Below are 23,453 nucleotides of genomic sequence, written 5' to 3'. Positions count from 1 at the left end.
TTTTTTAAAAAAAATGTGTTTGCAACACATTGAAAAGGTTTTCATACTGATATCCAAGCACAGCATTGTCAGATGTGATCAATGGCAGTAACAATGTAACCCATTTTTGTATATAGCATACTGAATTAAATATATCCTTGTTTTTGAGTGATATATTCCAGCATTTTTTCACTCTTGCTAACTAAATAAAAACTACAGACTCAACAGTCCCTTTCAGCACATAATGCTATCACTGATGCTATGGTTAGAGGTTTAAATATGTCTGGTATTGTCATTGGATTCGACGCTGTCATGTCTGTATTGCAGTGCGTCAGTTAGGGCTGAATTCAGAGAATTATTATTTTATGCACTGAAACAGAACCTACCTTCCCACTGCCAGCAAAAGTGGCCCGAATCAGATGTATTTTTTTCTAATATGTGACTTGGATCTGTTTTTTTTCATGACAGGGTGAAAAACACAAATCACATGCAATCTGATCTTTTCAATTCTGATTTGGGCCATTTTCATTTGTGGTCCTAATTCAGATATGTATCTGATTCCTGTTGATGTGAAACCTATGTAAAGCAGCAGCAACAACTGGGGGGGAAAAGGCTGTAAATTTAACAGATATATGGGAAGATTTTTCAATCAAAGCCCATTTTTCTTGCCCTCAACCTTAAAAGCTAACAGGCTGTCACCACAGTATTGTTGCCACAGCAAGTTAATAATTCATGTTTTAATCATAAAAGTTTAAAAGCAAACCGCACTCACCTCTCACCAATAAACGACTCTGTATTAAAGAAGAATCTGGTATGACTGCGGGTGTTAGACTCGCCCGGATGGTCCCATTCTGCCTCTGGTTCTTCCCTCCAGAGCTCACCAGCTCTCAGCAGCTGAGCAGCAGCTGTGCCCTTCCACCTGTGTTCCCCACACAACACTCTGTGAAGCCCCATGACACATGCACATTTTCCTCTTCAGTTGAATAATTTCAGCTCACATAAATGATGAAAAATTCTCTTATTCGCATTGTTCATTTTGCATCATTTGCATTGCCTGATATTGACTTTAAACATTTTCAATTAGGAAGCAGTCCAGCTAACAGTAGGGTTGGGAAGCCCTACTAGCAGCAAAAGACTGCAGAAACCAGGAACCCAGGTCGCTGCCATGAAGGGATTTCAACCCTCTGTAAACAGGGTACTAACCACTCTGCCATGCATTGCCCCTTAAGTTGTTCATTTTGTCATATTGTGGGACCTAATGAACATTGCACCACCCATGTGCTGGTAGAGGGGCTGAAAACATTTCATATGGGCTTGTCAATGTGTGCCTCACTTTAGTTCAAAGTGGTAATTGCTGTGGTGTTTTATGTATTAATTTAAATAGCACCAGTCAGACACAAAGCAATTCAAAGCATGGAAAAACATTAAAAATAAAACATTAAAAACATTTAAAATTGCATTTAAAAGACGAAGAAAACAAAAATGAAGGCAAAAGCAAGCAAATAAATTAACATATTGAAGACATTACATTTAAAAGATAGTAAAAGCACGGGCAATCAAATAAATAGTTCCAGATTAAAAAGTATTTAAGTATCTAATTTACTGGACAGCCACAGTAATCGGTAATGTTTTAAGCCCTGATTTAAATGATCTGACAGTTTTTAGCAGAGCTCAGGTATTGATGAAACTTCTTCCACAGGTGAGGAGCAGAGAAATGAAAAACTGCTTCACCTTGCTTGCTTTTGTTCCTGAACACTGAGTAAACCTGTCTCAGATGACCTGAGGGGACAGTGACAGCTAAAGTAAAGATGATGACAGGGATTCCAGACACACTAACAAGTTCTGGCTCTTTTGTGTGCAGGTTAAGCAGATTATGGAGGAAGCAGTGACTAAGAAGTTTGTCCACGAAGACAGCAGCCACATCATAGCTCTGTGCAGTAAGTACACTCTCCTCTTTATCTCTGCTCATACACACACACACACACACACACACACACACACTGTCTCCTTCTCTTCCTCTCTCTGTCTTGCACACACGCACTTGTTGAACTCCTCAGCAGGTGACAGGGTGCTGCTTCTCCGTCAAGGACACTGCTTGACGTCACTGTGCCTCTGACTGTTTTGCTGCATCAATGGAAAGTTAATAATCACAGTGAAGCTAATGGAAACCAATTTCTGAGACATGCTGTACAAAACCCAGGCTTTCTAAGCCCTAGACACGTTGACGTGTGTGTGTGTGTGTTTGTGTGTGTGTGTTGGTCAAACATGGAGGGGTTGCCCCTCCTGACCGGATGGTTGAGCTTGCAGTGGAGTGAGTCACAGCTTCCACGCTGTTCAGAAGCAGACTGTAGTCTCAGATTGACCAAATGACTGATGACACAGTGGAAGCATCATGTCTGCTTTATGGGGTTAACACACACACAACTGCTTGAAAACTACAAACACTCGAGGTATCTCAAATATATGCTTTTTCATTTTTAAAGAATGTGGATGATATTTTCATTTCTTTATGAGATGTGGCGAAGCTAAAACTGTGCCAGTATTTTCATACATACTAATTGCAACATGTGGTGTGTCAGTCTTATAAAACTTAAGAATAGGCTTTGTGATCCTTTGATTGTAATGTTTTACTAATATGCGTTTCTGTACAATACATGCAGCTCACTGGGTTCATTCCAAAAACTGAGATGGGCCATGGGACTTTTGTCACAATTTTATTTTTCAAAATTAATTGATTAGTATATAAAATATCAAACATCTGCAAATTTTCTTGGCCTTACATTTAAGAGGCTGGAGCTAGCAAATGTTTGAAAAATGAATGAAACAGTTAAACAGATATCAAAATAGTTGGGTGCTAGTTTTCTTTAGATCGACTAACTGATTCATTGATTAATCTTTGCTAATATATCTATATGCTATATATAAATTAAAAATAAATTCATAGGTTCATACTTACTCCAGTGATTTTTTTTTTCTATTGTGTCAAAATTACTTTCTCTGGAAAAGGATGAATAATCCAATGAACCTTATATAACTGGACCATGATCTTTTGTGAACATAAAAAGTCATTTTTATACTGAAACAAATGAAGGGTAAATTACATGATATTACTATAATCAGCCTTATGCAACAGAAGTAAAACAGATAATTGCATTTAATAGAGTGTCAGTGTCTGTACATATCTGCTGTTGAGCTTTTAGTAACATTAGCACTATTGCCTTTTTTCCCACCTGTTCTTCTTTTTATGGTTTGTCTGCATCCAGCCCTATTTACACAGGGTTACTATTGACTGGGTAGAAGCAGTGGTTTGGAAGAGATTGTTGGAAATGAGCCCTTGTTAGAAGTGTTGAGTGACATGCTGATATGCACAGAAGCCGAGAAGTGTCGTAGTTACATTTATTTTACGAAGTGGTTGCTTCATGTTCAGGTGACAGCTCTTATTCTCATAATAATTGGTTAATTTATCACGAGATTTTATCTCGCCAAATTGACCTTTGTTATACTGAGAAAACATACTCAACCTTGTGATCATGAGAGGAAAAAAGTTTGTATTACAACCTAAAATGTTCTTCAGACATCAAGGCTACCATGCCAGCATGTATAGGTGACATGTTGTCAACTTAAACAACTGGTGTACGCCGAAAATGTCAGATCAATTGATCAATTAATCAGACTGTTTTAAAATCTGTGGATAGTTTATTCTCACTATTTACCACTCTACCTAAATGTATTGTTTCATGCTGCCCTGACTCCACACTGTATAGGGAATCGATTGCATTTTCAGCCACTGAATCTATTTATTAAATCCATCATCCATTATACATGGCATAACAATCACTCAAACCAGCCACTCCTTACAAGTGTCTCACTCTAAAAAGTCTGTGTGGGAACAAGTACCACATAACATAACAATACTATTGTTACACCTGTCCCTTGCAGTAATTAGCCAGAATATAAATATCCTGATATGAAATCATAAGTGAAAACATTTTTACAACAAATGGCAGGAGAGCATAAAACAAACTAGCCCAAGCCTGCCCCACAGTGTGTGTGTGTGTGTGTGTGTATGTCATGTTCCACTCATATGACTCTTATGAACGTGTTTGTTTTTTGTTTTGTTTTTGTGATAAATTATCTGGTCATCTGGAGAAATGGACCATTTTTTCATGAGATGAAGAGATAAATTAATCTGTTGACAAGTGTTGTTATCCTGAGTTGACAAAATACTTACTATGTGACCTTAAGATTAAAACAGAACAAAAAAACAGTTGCACCTACAGCAACTGGTATTCTTTGGTGTTGTGGTAAACCTTGTATTGTATGGTGTGGTATGACACACTTTTGTGTGGTCTTGTATGGTATGGTAGTTATTCTTTTACCTAATGTATTTACCTTACATGTATTACCTTACCATATATAACATTCCATTCACTCTTGTATGCCCCTCTTTTAGGTTATACATTTAAATTTGAAATGGTTTGAGGTTTTGTACAGGACAGTGTGCTATGTTAAAATACGATACGTGTCATTAGCATTCAAATATCTGAATTCCTGATCCAGAGGGTTTCTGATAAGACTAATTACAGACTGAGCTCATTGATGTGTACAATGGATACAGCTATAGAAGTAGTGGAATTTCGAGTTTCAGTATACTTTATAGCTACCTTATAGCTTGATGCAGGCCATGGGTCAATCTCATTTTGTTAGAAAGTACTTCACAGTGTGCAGAGGTTGAAGGATCAACCAGTTGTTAGCTACACGATGTCACACATAATGCTCCTTTCTTTACCCCTCTCGCTTGCTCTTCAAAGTTGAGATTTTCTAGTTACCTATTGTACAGGTGAAAAACATGAGAACAACTTGAATTGGTTCATTTTCCCAGGATATGCTGATAGAAGATAATAGTCAGTTCTGTCCTTCCTCATGTACAACACAGGACCATGTAAATTGAATTGTCCCTGTGGGTCACTGTGATTCAATGCTTTGACTGCTGTAAGAGCACAGTTCATTATCCATCATCATCAGCACATCAAACATCTCTCTCCCGAACAGCAAGAACCACATCTCTCCTCGTCCAAGTTGTGGAAATGTGCCCTTTTAATGGCTGACCTGGGAACAGAGTAGTGTGGAAATGAAACTGTCAGTTTTAGTTGTAATCATAGCCATTGGATGCGACATCCATAGGGGAGTTCTCTCACCTTTCACAATGCTGCTGCAGAGCTGAGGCTTTGTGTATGGGATGTTATGTCAATACTGTTTGTTGTTTTATTCATACATGTGAGACTGAAAATAAAACCTAACCGATCCTATGGCCTTCGTTACGCTATGAAAAGAATTTGGCTTGCAGCACACTACTGAATGATGTGCATCAGAGAGGGGATTAAGAAGTGGGTATATGCAGTGTAGACTGAATAATAAGTAGGTTTACACCATATAATTGCATGTGTGTAAATGTGGACATACACAGCTTTTTTGGTTGTTTGTATAGGTTTTTTATTTTTGTTTTTTGACAGATCAAAAATCAGTACATCAGACACGCACACACACACACACTCGCTGAAGCTGTTTTCTAATTATAGCAATTGAAGCGGACATTTCAGGGGTTTGCGTTGGGTTACTTCCATGAGACAGATAAGTGTGAGTCATCAGACAAATCCTGCTGGATGTCCACATGACCCCCTCAAGGAAATTACAACGCAGCCCTGAACTTTTATTGTGTGCTTTGTGCTCACATTTGCAAATTGGACAAGGAGAGAGAGAGAGGGAGAGAGAGAGAGAGAGAGAGAGAGAGAAAGAGAGAGTGTGTGCCTGTGGTTTCAACATCATTTGCTTTCTGGTCAGTGGCTTGCAAATGGGAAATTCACTTAATATTTACCCCTTGTCATCCAGAAACTCATGTCATGTCCGCACTCAGAGGATGGACTTACTGGCCTTTGGTGGTTAAATTTAGAAGCTTAACGAATTACTTTGTCAGATATAAAATATGGAGACGTGGCCCTACATTGACAGAATCACTGAGAATTGTGACCAGGTTATCCCTGCTGGCCAAACGCTGTTATGGTGTCACTGTTTGCAAACTGCCTCATGCAAATTTTTGACGATCCTTTATGAACCACCAGTTAATATCTGTGTTACGTTTTATTTGTGGTGCAACATGTGAATATTTGCCCAGTCTTATTGTGGATTTTGAACAGCATAGCCTTATGAATGCCATAGACAGTTTGTAGTCGACCACCCCCATATTAATGTGACTACATGTGATCGGTCCTCATCGGACTGCACCGAGAGCCTGCAGGCTAACCCAAGCAACGCCGTGTAATGCAGGCTAATCGTCAGCCTCTTGAGCCAGATGACTCTTGAGAAAGGTGCAAGGTGAAAGGTCGATGCTAATGATAACCAATGATGTCAGTGCAGGAGTGAGTCACCGCTGGTCCACTCTACCCGATTGTTCCTCGTGACACCTGTTCATTGTTCTACATCTGCGAATGAAGGCCAAATGAATTGCAGTCTTTCATTAGCCAGAAGACATCATTGCTGTCTGCCGTCTCACTCTGTCTTAAGGATGGGATTAACTAAGTTCTTTAATTGAGTTAATGAAAACATTCACGTGTGCTATGTGTGTGAAGAAAGAAAAAAAAAAAAGAGGCACTGACTTGTTCCATGCGTTTTTCCATTTTCCCTTCTCCGCGTTCATTAGAATTGGCTTTGCTTGTGCACATTACAGTTTCTGTTTCATTCATTCAGAACTGACACAGGAGTTTCACTCTGCAGCACAATGCTGGCACCCACGGAGTAAAGTTGTTTTACAAAGCAGATGGAAAATAGCTTCTTGTTTCTTACCAGATTGCATTTTTGTTTTGTAAACACATTTGTGGTTGTTAAAAAATTTCAAATTTCCTGAGAGAATGAATGATCAAATAAGTTTAAGAGGGTGCATGTCAAACGTTTGGGAGGTAGCAAGAGGCAAACTATCACAGCGGAACTATGATGCTTTGCAAAGAAAATTGGCAGAAGAAGATCATGGTGCCCGAGTCTTCACAGGCTGTCAGTCACGCTGCTCCCTCACTCATACAGCATATCCAGATGACAATTTCAATATGACTTCATTGTCAGTCCGGCAGCCATCATCACTTGCTGATGTATTTACATGTGGGAGATTTGAGATCGTGTCTTGGAGAGACAGATGCATTCACACCTTGACTGGCTGAGGTGGTTTGAGTAATTGGATTTCAATACATCTCTGATGCTTCTTGGTTGCATTTACACTTAGGTAAGGGAAAAGTTATTTATATAGCAGCTCTCTAGATGATCAAAAAGTACATCGCAGTTCAGCTAAAAACGCTGTTGGGCTCTCCCTTGGTTTTCGTGTTGACCGCTCCCCCTGCTCCACCATAACACCTGCTGTTGATTAGATACTATCAACATGTAGTGTTGTGCAGCGTAGTGTTTTGTTAATGACAGCTATGACTAAATGTGTTCGTCAGCAGTCTTTTTCTCTGACTGTGAGATGATGACAAGACATCATTAAACACTAACTGTGACTATCAGCATGCAGGATTGTTGACAAAAATAGACTAAAGTGTAGTTTAACAGGAAAAAGGCCAAATGCGGAGATTTGTTTGTTTGTTTGTTTGTTTTTGGTTTGTTTGTTTGCATCATATCAGGACCATCCAGCAGCACACAATGAGCACAATCAGGACTTGGAGTAATATTAACTATTTTACACAAAGCAAGTTTTAGTCTTAATCGATAACTTCAAACCCTTAGATGAGACACTTCAGCCTGTGGTTTTTTGTTGTTTTTTGTTGTTTTTTTTGAGATAATCATAAGATAAAATCTTAAGTGAAATAAATTTTACTAAAGCAAAAAGTTTTAGGCTGGACTACATTGCCTGAAATGTTCAGTATAATCTTTGTCAACATTTTCAGTCGATTTAAACTGAAACGTTACAGTTTTATTTGACTAAGATAAAACTAAAAATGCCCAGGTTATTAGTTAACTAAAACCTGCTTTAAAAACAGGCTGAGTTTCACAAAATATCATGAAAAAAATACCAAACACTAAATGAAAATACATGTCTAAAAACCACAGACCAAATGAACACAAGGTATTTTCTCACCAGGCTGGCTTCTCTTCCTGTCCCTCCATTAATAATAACGTGCCAGTTAACTGGGATGGCCAAGGAAATTTAAGTGGGAGCTGGTGGCAGCCCTGGTATTTATTGCGGTTATAGATAGGAACCGGCAGGATGTTTGTTGGCCAGTTTCTCTGCGTGGTTGGAGTTAACTGTTGCATAACTATGTCTGTGTAGGAGGCCAAAACTTCTCCACAACATTTAAACTGATCACATAACTCACCCTCATTAGCCTCACAGATGGGGGAGTCAAGTTGTGCAATGTGTGAGTTTTCTTTTTGTGCAAGGCAGTAGTCTTACGGTGTCATGCATATTATCCCGCTTATGGGTCTGTAACAAAAAGACAGGCAAAAGGAAATGTCAGTTCCTAAAGTTGTCTCCCAAAAAAGTACACAGCCCAGATATGAACACTGTGCATGTGTTATTACCGGAGTAACCAAACACCTGCATCTACTGTCTCGACTTTTCCAAAAGCCATCAACGTCTGCGCTCAAGCTGGAAACAGAAACACAAAAATATTAAGGTAGAAACACCCTCATTTGTTGAATTTCATATCATACTCACAAAGACGCAATGCCCTTAAAATATACATAGCCTTCAATTAACTGTACTGTCCGTAATTAAAAGACTAATAGGTAATTATAGACGATGCATATTACTTTGCCAGAATATGTGCATTGCGGTTCTGGGTTCCTTTCTAGGTTTTGTATGACCATAAAAATTCAAAACACATACATGTACACAAAGTCCAGAGATGGTAGCATTTAGGCAAATTACTGAAAAAGTAATTGTCACATGCTATGAACCTAAATACCTACATGTTGCTGTTAAAATAATTTCCAAACAGGAAAACGGCGCCTGAAGTCTTTCCGTTTCGGTAGTAAAGCTGTCCTTTTCATATGTTTTGATTCATGTAAATGCCCTGGTGTCTGATGATGACATACATGTATAGTGACATACAATAGATGTATTAAGAGAACAGCATGCAGTGTTAAGTGTATCATTTTAATAGCAATTGCTCATCCAGTGCTTGTACAGGCTCACACAGTTTTGGGACCAACACATTGATTTCTTCTGACTACCAGGATAAAAAGACTAACACCTGGATGCTGACTCCAAACCACACATTTATTTAAATACAACATTGTTTAAAAAATGTTGCCAGACCCTAATCAGTAGGATCTGTGATAACCCACATTTAACATCTACATGTATTGTCTAAGTCTTGAAATGAACCATTAAAATAGATAGATGTGATACAGCTAATACTGTACGATGCTGAAAAATCTTCACACATATGTATATGTCATATGTTGCATACACTAACATTAACCCTGTTGGTTTTTGTACTGGTGCTGTTTTTCCATAACGTTGCATTTACATTTACCTGCATACATAAATGACATGGTGTGTGTGTGTGTAATTAGATTAAAATCAACATCATTCTTGTGCAGAGGAAGGGAAAGAAGAAATGTGAGGGTTGGGGCAGGAAGCTTTTTGAAGAGATATGACAGTGCTACTGTGATTGGTCAGTTTTTAATGCATAATTGAGGCTTTCAGATTTACCAGCATTAGTGTGGCCATACTGTATGGCCTTGCTCTTTTAACTCTGAATTCCTTTTTCTGAGCGTTGCAGAAACAGCCTCATTCTATGTTTACAGCAACAAAAAAATATATGTGTGTTTTTCTTTCTCTTTTATGTGAACATTTTAGTTTGGGCCTCAATTAAGCATTTTTACAAATACAATGGTCACATGTGGGAAATGGAAAATGAAACTAATATTTTAAGCTTTGGATAAAACCCTGCATTTTTACACACAGGCATGAAAGTCATAAAAGGACACGAACAAAGAGGTGGTAATTGATCTCAGTGATTGGTGGTTAGAAGAAGGACATAATTTGTTTAACTGGGAAAGTATGGAGGAGTAGGGCAGAGAAAAGGAAAGATTGGTGAGTAAGAGAGGAAGAGATGGCGGCCTGAAGCAGCTAATAGGCTCATTAGGAAACTCTTGGTCATGTAATGACCTGCCATAGAATGGACATCTGGGCCTCCACGCACTACAGACAGATGAACAGACAGAAATAGAAATGAAAAAATAGGAAAGAGATAGAGGATGAGAGTAGAGAAGATAGACGACAGAGATATATTTAACCACTGGAAATAATCACGGAGCATATAATCAGGGTCCGTTTGATCCCACTATATGTGTAGCATGATCAGAACATGTTAATCAGAGTAATAATCAGATCACATTAATCAGCAGTGGATAATAGAACTCATATGTTACCTCTCGCTCTTATTTAAACTTTATCTTATCAGTCGTATTCCAAAGTTAATCAAACTGTAAATACAGAGAGCTGAGTGTGCTGTGACACTTCTGTCTTTTATTCAGCGATGTGGACTCGAGACTTACAATTTTGACATGAGACTCGCCAAAATCAAAAACACTTGCAATTCGACTCGGACTTTAATACTAATGACTTGTGACTTCGCTTGGATCTAAGCCTTCTGAAGTGCTTGATTCTTGAAAACCTGAACTTTGACATTGAAACATTTGCGTCATTATTGTACAGGCCTCTGATCATGTTATTTGCTTTGTGTACACTTTAGACATTCTCTGGTTTAAGATGATCCTCCCACTCTCACACTGTATTGCTGTTTTCTCATCTCATAATGATGACACTACCATAGAATTATGTATGTGTCGTTCTATTAAAGGTTAGACATACTATATAAGAGTTACGATACATATTATTATAATTAGAATATTATTAAACTGAAGATCTGTGGCATTTGGGACTGAAAAACAGAAAGGAAATTTAAATATGTCGACTTAAATTTTGCAAAACTGTAGTGGGCATTTTAAAATACTTTATCACTATTTTCTGATCGATTAATCTAGACAATAATCTGTAGATTAATCAATAATGACGCAGCAAAATCAGGTGCCTCCATTATGTTATTGCTGATTCCCAAAACAAAATTACCGTAATTGTGAAAATTCTTTCTGACTTAGTCTTGATTTAGCATTTTGTACATTTTAAGGCAAAGATCAAATAAGAGCATGACACGAGGTAGGTGAGAGCCTTAAAGAGCTGGTGACTGATGCACTGCAGAATGCCATAAGGGCTGTCCAGACGGCGCATCAGAGCCACAGCAGAGTCGTGACTGGAGGAAACCTCGTTCAGGGGACTGCTTTTAGCTTGACTCTCCTCACGGTGCAATTACTGCAGCCGCACTTACAAGCAAGCACTTGTCAGAGTTGCTTTACGATTATCGGTTTGAAAACCCAACAGCGATGCTGATCAACTGGGCAGTTCCTCTGTCAAACCAGGATTTCCCAAGCTGCCTCTAAGTGCATTGATATTATTGATGATAAATTGGCAATCACATTAAACACCACGTATAAGATATGTTTTGAAAATAAAATAGGCTCAGAGGTTATGTGTTAGTTTTGAGGTACTTTAGTTGATTATTTCTTCTTTCTGCTACATCATACTTCTACTCCACTTCAGTTCAGAAGCAACTTTTTCTAGTTTCTATCCAAAATACCAAATTGTGTATAAAGCAATATGTATTTAAAATATATACAAATTCATTAATAAAAAGGGCAGACAAATGTGTGACCTTCAGATCCTAACGCTTTGCACAGATCAGATTTAGACCGAAAACAATTATAAAATCAGTTACAGCCCATACATTTTACAGTTAACTCCTTCTGCTTGATAATCTCAGTGTGGCTGTATTCTATTCAATCCAATATAAAGACCAAATAAGGTGCTAAAAATCCCAACCACACAAACAACTGGAAGGGGAAGCCTTATACAATGCATCGTGAAAACTAGTAGGTCTGAGACAAACTACGACCTGAGCCCTGTTTTTAACATTTGTTTACGCTGTGGCAAATTGGAATCAATAAAAGTATGTCAGACTGGCTACTCGCAGTTCCTGTCTGCTGTGTAACCACCTTTCACTGGAATGTTTTCAACTGAAGAAAACTTACAAAGTTCTGAAGTTCGAAGCAGCATCATTTCTAAATGGATGTATAGATGTTTATTTGACATCAGAGATAATGACATCCTTTTGAAGTGTAAGTCACGCTGGATTTAAAATATGTGTATTATGTCTGCGTGCTCAGACCTGACTGCGTTAAAACTCTGAAAAGGAGTGGAATTTTTGACTCAAATAGCAACTATGTACTCATGCTGTTATGGATTGTTTGTGTGTACGACTTGCAAGCACTAGGGTTCTATTCATTTTTATATAATTATCAACAGTAAGTTCTTTTTAAATCACATTAATATGGTGAGAAGTGAGTTGAGTTGCATACCTGGAAAAGTTTGTCAGTTGAAGGCAGTTTCCTTGTCACACTGAACAGCTGCAACTGTCACATTCCTGAATATTGAGCCACCAAAGTAAATGCACATGTCCTCAAGGTAATTAGTGTTGCTGTATTTTACACATGTGACTTACGCTTTGGCATGAGGGCCAGTCTTTTAATTGCAAACTAAAGTTTTCTGACATGTACCAATAACCCACTGTGCTGGACCTGAATGAAAGACAACAGAACAGAAGCTGGTTATTCATTCACATCTGCTCAGTTCCTGCTGTGTGTGTGTGTGTGTGTGTGTGTGTGTGTCTCCTTCACACAGCGGTAATTTAGAATGACATGTCGGAAGTCATGAGAGAGTGTAGTGAAGCGTCAGGTGTTCCAGTGATTAGAGCCCGTCTCCATGGCAACTCTGCCACACTCAGATAAATGTTTGTAACTTGTGACAGAAAATACAGCTCTCAGACATATGGGCAAAATATAGACACACACACACAGTTGTATGTATAAAAATCAAGTCTTGTCTCAGCTTGCAGTCTTTGTGATGTTCATTCGAGGAGACGTTTCATTTGCTGTGGCACTAGCAAACAGGCGGATGGGGCTGTGATGTAACTCACTTTGCACTGCAGGCCTTCAAGGATAATAGCAGTAGACTATTTTTTCCCTTCACCTATTATGCAGGTTTAAACCAGCCGCTGTTTTTGCCACATAAGGTCCAGAGCTCATAGCATGCGCTCTGCTCCAGGTTGAACTGACCTGCTGTCAATTTTAGACTCATATTGCTTTCAAGAATCCATGAGGAAAAGGTCACAGAGACTCACCGCTGCTTCATTTTTGTTCAGTTTAACAGCACTCTCGCTGAATCTAAACACCACAGTGCTTGTCAAACACAGCCACAACACTGAGATTATCAAGCAGAAGGTGTTAAGGCCAACTGTAAAATGTATGGGCTGTAACTGATTTTATAATTGTTTTCGGTCTAAATCTGATCTGTGCAAAGCGTTAGGATCTGAAGGTCACACATTTGTCTGCCTTTTTCAAGAAAAATCTGTGTTATTGCTCACAACTCAGTAGCCTTCTTTGTTTGCAGATAAAAGCATCATTTACTTGCAGCATTAACAACTTGATATTTAGAGCCATGACTAAGCAAATACACAACATTCCTGGTGTGTGAACATGACAGATGCTTTCTTTCTGACACAATGGTTTATGTAATTGGTCTCTGTCATTTTTGAGTTGGATCTGAATAATTTAAATTACATTCCCATGTTTCAAGCTTGTGAAACTGAACTGTCTCCTGACAGCAATAAACTGACAGTGAATCTGAAGGTGTTCAGTTAGATTTCAGTGGGTGAATGTCGCATGAGAAATGGAAACTGTGTTCCAAGATGGCAGCAAGTCATTCAAATGGAAGTTACTCAACCAGCTTATATGCCAAAAACATGTTTCCTTTCCTGGTTGGCTTCGTTTTCATGATTTGTCTGGCCAAAGCAGCCTGTGTAGAGATTTTTTTTTTTCTGAGATGGCAGCTTCTGATAACTTCTCAAGGATTTGATTGAGTTCTCCAAAATTAAATCTTTGTGCTGTAAAAGATCTAAATACAAAGATTATCAACTCCCTGTGTGTGCCACACATTCATTATACTGTACATTTAGCCATGTTTGCAGGTGATAAGCCAGTGAGGGATGTGGTCTTTCCATGCTCTTCCAGCACCTGGCTGTTTTCCCTGTTGATACTCTGTTACTACACCAGCACCTGCAGAAATGACCCTACTTACACCGTCATTCTCAGATTTTTTCCCCACTGTCTTCTAAATTTTGCCTCCAAAAAATAGAAAGTCCATAACATAGAATGTTCAGTTGTCATTAACAGCAGGGTTGCAATGTTGATTCTATTGAAAGGTAACAAAACCACCCGCATTTTATTGAAAGGATCTGAAGCTGAAAATAAAAAGGCTTGAATTAGCAAAGGTAAAAAATACATTAGTATTGATGCCTTTAGATTTTAACTAGTTTATTAGCTTTGTACCATGGGTGACTGTAAGGCTCATATTATTACAGTCTTAATGAAGAACACTTCTCACAATATCAGTGCTTGCCTGCATTTTATTGATTTGCAGGAGTTAAAGCAGATTTAATCAGGTTTATGTGTTGTAGTGTAATTGTGGTTTAAGGGCTTTGTTCCAGCACCAGAAACAATCAACTAAAACCTTGATTTCACTCTTACAAAAGGTTGCAGAAGCTTTGCAAGAACCAATAGGATTATTCTTGTGTCTCAGAAATTGACAATCACAAACTGATTCAGGCGAGATATTTTCTTAATGTCGCATGATTTTTCAGTCTTAGAGGACAGCAGTGTTTCTTCCTTCTCCTAACTCCTCCTAAGCACTTATGGTCCTCTCTTCTAATACTCGCTTCATCTGGTCTCAGGTCAGCGCCGCACACAGGGTGATTAAATATCGATTCAGTCAGTCCATCCATCACCTGTTGAAGTGCTCATCAAAAATATAGGGAAGGAGTGCTAAGAAAAAAATGCTGCGGTTTGGTCAGGGAAATCAATGGCTGAGCACTGGATCATGTATAGGAGAACTTTATCTGGCTGCCACAGAGTGCCAGACACACACACCGCATACACATTAATGCCTGTAATGACACAAAATGTATCTTAGTAGTGAATGAGGAGATGACGAACAAGCAGTTAAAGGACAATGCAAGTTTAGTGTATTTCCTACAAGTTGAGTACACTTAGCCATGTTTCCAAAAATACAATTCTAAAACACAGCATGTCCATACGTTGATTTCCTATCTTCAGCCAGCAGTTCTTTTCACTACAGTAATCTGTAAACAGTTTAAGGCATTTCTGATTTATTTAAAGAGAGTTTTGAGAGTTTTTCTTTCAATCGGTGAAAAAACAAGGAAAGTTTCAATTTTGAGCAGTATTATTACATAATAATTCTGGTTTTTCTATGTATCTGATCAGGTTTGTGCTTGGCTACCAGTTTAGTGCCCTTGTACTTGACAATAAAATGTAACTTTTGCAAAAAAATAGTTTCAGCACTTTGTGTCTACAACTTGATTGTGTACTAGTGTACATAGTGTAAACCACCTGCTGCTTGCAGGTCAGAAATCAATCTCAAACCCAATAGAATATTCCAGAAGGTGACTTGTAGTAATGCAAACCAGTTAAAACATTTTTGACTTGGCATAACCACGTCATGTGGTTCAGTACACATAACATAAAAATATATATACTGACCGTATGTGATCCAACTATATAGCAATTTTGAACCAAGTCTTCGTCCTTTCCTGTGTGTCTAGCTTTCAGCAGCTGACACTCAGGCATTATTCAGTGTAGTGGGGGCAGACTGACCGCCTGGTGAGATGCAGCAGGCATCTGGGAGGAGGCCTGGAGACCCAGAGAGAGGGGAGGGGTTGTGAGAACCGATACCTGCTCTCACCTCTCCCTTGCTGGTTTTAATCCCTCCATCCCTCTCTCCTCTCTTCTTCCCCACTGCTGGCAGCTGGCTGCAACCTCTCTCACTCCCACGCGGACAGCTTGGACTTTCTACCTTCTGCAGTGGGTGGACATTGTAAAGGAAACAACACAAGATAAGATCTTGAAGTAGCTAAAAAACATATACATTACAGTGAAGTCAGGTTAGGGTATGTGGGTATTTGTAAGAGGTCTGGCAGCTGCCATGTGCATATGTGTTTTTAAAAGTAACATGAGGCAACTAACAGACCTCTACAGAGAGTGTCACTGGCATCTGAATTAAAGGTGGTTGAGTCACAGTTTCAGAAACCCTCACAACATATGTCAAACAGAAACAGACTGCATGGGCAAAGAGCAGTACTGGTTGGCACAGAGTGACAGATGATGCTTCATTAGCTTTACAAAGCTGGTATTTATGACAGGACAGACATCCAGTAATCACTTGTATATAGTTCTTAGAGGCAGTACAAACATGGAAATAGGTTCTTGGTGGCTGGCAGTGACAGCAGCCCTGTATGGTATGCAAGACAGCATAATTTCTCCCAGCCCACAAAACAGTGTGTGTTCAGTCAGTTATCTGTTTTCACTGAGTTTTACTTGATTTGTACAACACTATTTACAGTAAGTGGCACAGTAAAAACAAAACAGGGATCCACAAAAATAGAAAGCAGGTCGTGGGAGGAATTAAATTTAAATGAATTGACTGTTGGAGTAGAGGTGGAATTTTACTTATTTAAGGAAAGAAATCCAGCTGAGTTCAGAGAGAAGACACTTTATATGTAGACACAACTGTTTGTTCAGTATCTTCAAGGAAATTTGAGTCAATTTTGTAATCAGTAATTTATTTAACATCGTTTTGTCTTGATCATGCCCCTTTCACATATTAAAGAACGCATTATCCCCAGCACCTACCTATAGCGCTGTCACATCTGGTTGAGTCAGGCATCAGCAGTGGGCAGAAACATCAGGTGGAGAAAGAATACTTTCACGTCTTATTTTGTGTATTGATTATTTATTTCAACCAAACCAGGGGTGACTGTGGAAAGACAAACTAATTTGTTATACTGTTAGACTAAACACTAAGAGAGCTTGTGAAACTTGGTGCAGTGGCATTTCAAGACAGGACGGGCCAGGCCTAGCTGGTTAACTTCAGTCGATATATCCGCAGCACGATGTGTATGAGTTTGAAATGATGTCAACACTATTGTTTCTTAACATTTTTTTAATAATGTTAGTTTTTTTTTGTTTGTTTTTTTTTTTGAAAACTAAAGTTCTGTCCACATTTAACAAATTGCTGCTTTCAGTAACAGCGATAGAAAATGACTGTCTGTCAATGTTGCAAAAGTAGTTGGAAATTTTAATCCTACTTGGTTATTTCTCAAAAATACCAGATCTGTAGATGCCAAAACACAGACCTACAAAAGTAGCTGTTTTCTTCTGGAAAAGTAAAAAAACAGAATAAGAAAAATTTGATAGTATAACAAAATTAGTACATAGTCGTAAATTATTTATGTTTTTATAAAAATGTATAAATGCAATTTAAAAAGTGAAGTCTGACACAAGTTGGTGACTTTTGGTTGTTTGTTTGTCTGGTAGAACTGATATGTAAATGATCCCACTGTCACAACCTGAGCAATGATTATTCCGCACACAGCTGCTTCTGCAAACAAGACTGTGACGTCAGACAGACCCAGACCCATCAGATCTCCAACATCACAAACACTAATTCTGGATACAATTAAGAATATCAAGTATCCTCAGAAGGAACTTGATATTCATGTATTGTTGGGTGTTTTTGTGACATCGCACTCCCTGGTGTGAATAAAACATGCAAACAGACACAGCAGCCTCCCTACAACTCTGGTGTCGAATCAGCCCCAAACTCTCTCTCTGACAATGACCGTGATTAGTGCTCCACTCCACTCATAATGAGCACATCTGTCTTCTGGCAGGGGAAGCATTGATCCTCTGTAATGTGACACGATGCCAATTAAAGGAAGGACTTCTCTGAAAAAATGCCATCCTGCTGCTGGCACCACTGGAAGCTATTCATTGGTGAATGTGAAGAATCATCTGACAGCTGCTAGATTACAGTAGAGGAGGCATCTTTTTATGATACTCTTAGTCATGCTTAATGAAATAAATTCACACATCACAATAAATAGTAGAACCCTTTTATACATGATGATGTCTCCATATAAGGAGACATCATCAAGACAACTTTTAGGTTAGCAGGTTGTGACAAATCTCTCTTGCTATCTTCCTCCAGTGTGATTCTTTGTCTTTTTAGCTGTTCATTTCAAGATCCCTTGAAGCTCCTATTTGACAAAAAAAAAACCTCAACTCATAACCAAAATTAATTTATTAATAACTTATTAAAGTTTACAACTGCAAACTTGATGGAGAATAATAAGTAAGACATGAACTCCACAGGCTTCTATCCTTGGTCCACTTTGCTTTCGTTTATATAGTAATGACTCACCAGAATCATGTCAAGGAGTAGGTTTCCAGATTTGCAGGTTACAGGTTTGCAGAGTATGTGCAACTGGTAGAACTATTTCCAGCTGGCGAGTTTTTACAGTCTAAAGCAGTGTAGTTATAAAATTGACAGTAACACTTTTTATGGAGAAAACATCTATAGAGCGTTATCAGGGCGTTCATAGCAACACTCATAAAACATTATAGATGTGGCTTATATTGGATTATAAGTTCAAGTGTCTTATGTCTTAACTAGTTATAAAGAGGCTTATAAATATGACTATCTATATTTGCCTACACAACTCAACTGCAACTAATGATAATTGTTATTGTAGCTTAATCTGCCAATTATTTTCACAATTAATCACTTAGTGACATTCCAGGCCCAAAGTGTCATTTTGTAATTGATCCTTTCATCCAAGCAGAAGTCCAAAACCCAACGACTCTTGATTTGCAATCATAAATGACAAAGAAAAGCAGCAAATCCTTACATTTAAGAAACGAGGACCAGCAAATGTTTGACATTTTTGCTTCAAAAATTACAATTAATCAATTGCCAAAATAGTTGCCATCCAATTTTCTTTCGATCCACTAATCAATTCACTAATTCTTGCAGGTCTGCTGTTTATAGGACTCACATTATGCTATGTCTGTGCCGTATCATAAGTCGTCATTGTGTGTGTGTTAAGTGCTGTATCATAAGTGATTATTATGTATTATAGTTGGGCTGGTGTAAAACATTTTCCAAACCATTTTAATGTCAAGCCAATCACCAGTACCGGTATACCAAATTTTGCTGAACTTGACTCAGCAGCTGCAAATGAAGTCAGTCCTACAAATGCTTCACAACCAAACCTTAGTTAAGAAATGAAGGGACCCATGAACGCTAGAGGGCTTTTAATTTGAAACAAATAAAAACAAAGAAGTGTTAAGCTGTATTAACCAGGGCAAATGGGAGTGGATCAAAATGCCACTTTGTAATGAAGTATTATAGCACATAACATAATGTTAGAAAACATAATCTCCACCGACTCCTTGCTGATGACAGTACTTTCATGTAGAAGTTGTTAGTTTGAGTCTCTGTAGCACGCTGCTCATTGCTGCTTGAAGCTCAATTTTCCAATGAGCCAAAAAAGCAAAGGTTTGTAATACATCTGCAATTTAAAATGCTAATAAATCATTTATAAACTGGTCTTAAATGAATCTACCATGCCACAGCTGAAACAAAAGGTATATTTGATATTAGATCACATTCATATTGACTTATCTAGGAAAGTATTAATAAATGATTAGTCGTGATGTCTAAGTTCTTTTTATAAAAGGTGCCTTTTGATGCTAAGTGCTAAGTGCCGTCATCCAAAACCACTTAAAGAACATAAACACTGCTTACATTGTTCATCGCTTCACAGCCTGGACCTGGACTGTTTCCCTTATAAGCAGCAATAATTGAAATGCAATGTGTGACAACAATAAAGGAGAATGCATGGACAGAGAGAGGAGGTGTTGGAAGTCACAAGGTGAACAGAGGAAGGGTGAGAGAGTGGAGGAAGAGGTGTAAAGAGAGGTGTGAATCACGAGGCGATAATCTTCTAACAGACACGCATGAGAGTGTGGTTGGCCGTGTGTGTGTGTGTGTGTGTGTAAGAGAGAGAGATTAAAGGTCTGAAGATGAGATGAGTGTTCACCTATCCTGTGGAAGCAGGATATCCATTAAAAACAGATAAATATGTGTGTGTTTGTAGCATGCATGTGCTGAAGAAAGTGTGTGAAAGATGAAAGGAAAACTGAAGAGTGACTGGGTTTGTCACATCTGTAAGAGAGAGTGTGAGAATAAATTCAGTCAGCATAGCGGATTTGGTTGTTATACATGAGTTATTAAGGCCAGTGAATACACTGGCCCTGAACTTGGTAAATCTTTCTTTTATCCAGGCCACATAGTTATCTCTGCACACCCACTCTCTGCACATGGCTCCCTGTTTTGATCTCTTTCACATCCTGACTGTTTTTCTTTGTCTGTGTTCTCTGCACCTTTGTTTCCATTCTTTCTCACCTCAGTTATAATTGCATTGTACTGAGCCCTGCCCTGAACCCAACAATCCCTCCTATATCCTCTGTATCATGCGACTAGGGCTCGAGAACTGCAGTCTTAGTCATAACGGACGCTGCATCTCTTGCTCTGAAAAGCCTCCATCACAGCTCCTATTCAAACAAGCCAAGGCTGCATTGGTGCTGCTACGGCCGAAGCTCAGCACACAGCTGCTGTCACAGCGGTTCATTTCCAATGGCAACTGAAAGCAGATGCAGATCAGTCACCATGCCAACCTGGCTGACCCCTTGACCATCTCTGCAGCCTTCTTTCCTCCCTCCCGTGTCTTCCCTCCCATCCCACGCAAGAGAGCAGAGAAAGGCGTGAGAAGCAGAAACCTCGAGAGACTGAGTCAATTTACAGTAAATCTACTCAAGGCGATTCAGAAGACCCTGATCCTCCTTGCTGTTTTGCCAACACACACACACACACGGACACACACTCCATCCACTCCTGCATGAAGCAGATACTGGAGAGTGCAGCTTCTGCCTTTCTTTGTCTTATTGTGACACTCAGATCCCCACAAAGCAAATATTAGTGTTAAACATTTCTAAACTTTGTTCCACCCATGTTGTCTTGGCTCGCTGTACATTTCCTCTAACTCAGTACGTGGGAAATAAATAACGCAGCAGCTTCATCATCCTTATTGATAAATAGCGGTGTCTGACTGCTGGTGTCAGCTGTGATCATTGATGGGAAATCTTAGCCCAGAGGAAAAAATGAAATAAAGACTGGTACTGAGCAAGAGCTCTATGCAAAGACTTAGATCATTTGTATTGCATCACAGCCTGGCTGGTAGATCTGAGTCTGCCCTCTGTAGCTGATTGGTTTCACCTCATGGGATTTCTGGGTATGAAATTCACATTTCACTTCATTCTTTATCCTTTACCCTCATGCTGGGGTTTGGAGGCCCCTGGTATAAAAAGTTGCCTTGAGCAGCTATAATTTCAACTTATAGTCTAAAGGCTTATTTTACTGGTGCATTTATGAATAGTCAGAAAATATGGTGTGTTGAGGTTTTTTTTATGTTTATGTTGAGATGTTTTGGTTTTACAAAATGTGGGTTAAATGCCACTTTAAACCCTTACCCAGCATGGGCAGGCGGTCGGCTTCAGAGGGTGAATACTGGACTTACAGAGTGTACAGAAACAGAATTTGGAGTCCTATTGGTCCATATCTGCTACATGTGTAATTGTGCAACTGTTTGCTACCACGTTCGGCCGCTACTACTTCTTAATGGAGTGTGTCAGTATTTTGTTTTCAACTCATTCTGCTGCCTCTGAGTGGGTGAGTAGATCCGCTAATGCAACTTTATTTTTAAAGCACATTATTTCCCCCGTGTTGCGATGATTACAGCGTTGATGGTTAAATTTAAAATGTAGTGTAATAGTAGCACCAGCAGAGAAGAGTTATGACATACGGAGGTCTGAAACTGCCAGTATAAAAAAATAATAAATAAATCATTCAATAAATAATTTATTATCCCTCTAAATACATTAAAAATAAACACTGATATGTAAAATAAATGTTAATTAATCAATTGATAAAATGCATCAAATTTAAATGGGAAATGGGACTTAATAGAAGTAAATTAAAACAGAATTATCAATTTATGTCAGTTGTTGTGGTTAATTTTGGTGCATTTAATGGCATATTAATTAATTTATTGTTTTTAATCAGACATTTTTTTCATTTTTGATGACATTTTTGATCTGTAAGAACAAGATTGATTTCTGTTTTATTTTAAAAGTCAGTCTCCTTTTAGGTAAACAACTGAACAACAATAGGTTTTGGTTATTCCATGCCAGAACTTCAGGACTTTCTTTTTCAGTCATTTTTATTTGAGAAAACTGAAAACCTCAGCTGCCACAAACATTTTGTTGAACAGAACGGCTGCAGAAATTTGCTGCATAAACACTTTGTCACCTGTTTGGCAGCAGGCTTTGTGATTTCCTTGTGGGAGTTGAGCAACTCGAGGAGAAAGTGGGAGGAAAGAGTAAGTGTCTTCCATTTTCTCTGCTAAAACATAATTTCTGCTGCTTTTCATTTCGCCTCCATCTCATTTTGTCCTTTTCGGTCTCCTCCATCTGTCCCAGCGCTCTCTTTCCATTGTTCCACTGGCATCCCTCACTCTGTCTGTTTTTCTTTTTCTGTCTGCACCTGGTCCAGGAGCAGAGGTATGACTCATAAAGTCAGACAGGTAGAGACTCAAAGATGAATAAAAATAGTGAGACGGTGAACTGGGGCCAAAAAAAGAACAGAAAAAGTAATGGATCTATATGGGAATAGGTTTTCAAATAATTTATTTTGAGAATCAAATATGCGATGTAATCAATTTTAAATAATTCCAGCACCTTTTAATTTTTTATTATTATTTTTTGTACATGACATAGATTTCTGTTATATTAATATCGTAACTGATTGGTGAAAGATTATGTAGCTGTAGGAGTTGAGGGGCTGTATGAAATCTGCAAATGAAAACTATCCAGTTTTAGCTGCTCTAAATGACTGCTCAGAGAGACTCTGCAGTCCAGCAGGGAGAATCAGTGCAGTAATCACTACTAGAAGTATTTCTTCCAAGGCTTTGAATCACCCTCTTTTAAAGCTTCTGTGACTCTGAGGTCTTTACTCAGAACTGTGTGTACAGGTATGTAGTATAGTGCATTATATTATGAGTTATTAAAAGCTAACTCTGATGATTTGTTCCCTCCTCCTGTGCAAGAAATATGTGTGATGTGATCCCAAAACCTCTACATGTGGCTAGTTATCCACCAGAACAAGAGAGATTTACAACCAAAAAACATATTCCTGAGCTAAACATTGCTGTTTACACTTTTTATCATCAATGATGGATTTTAGCATGTATTTTTCCTTTGAGGCATGAAGGTATGAGAGCCATAAATCCATGATGAGACAATCCGACACCATTTATTGCTGCATATACCACAGAAAT

General features: G+C 38.5%; 1 protein-coding gene across 3 annotated transcripts in view; it reads left to right on the top strand.

The window, feature by feature from the left end:
• Positions 1 to 23,453, top strand: part of sgsm2 (small G protein signaling modulator 2) — a 77,110-nt gene that overhangs the window by 14,738 nt on the left and 38,919 nt on the right. For all 3 annotated transcript variants that reach the window (XR_006843323.1, XM_046388343.1, XM_046388341.1), the window contains exon 2: positions 1,841 to 1,916. Coding sequence is in view for 2 of the 3 variants with exons in the window: in XM_046388343.1 (XP_046244299.1) it covers positions 1,841 to 1,916 (76 nt within the window). In the remaining variant the exon portion in view is untranslated. The remainder of the gene's footprint in view (positions 1 to 1,840; positions 1,917 to 23,453) is intronic.

This window comes from Scatophagus argus, chromosome 5 (assembly GCF_020382885.2).
Source record: "Scatophagus argus isolate fScaArg1 chromosome 5, fScaArg1.pri, whole genome shotgun sequence".
NCBI lineage: Eukaryota > Metazoa > Chordata > Actinopteri > Scatophagidae > Scatophagus > Scatophagus argus.
The sequence above is the reverse complement of the archived record's forward strand: the minus strand, read 5'-3'. Positions and strand labels throughout refer to the sequence as shown.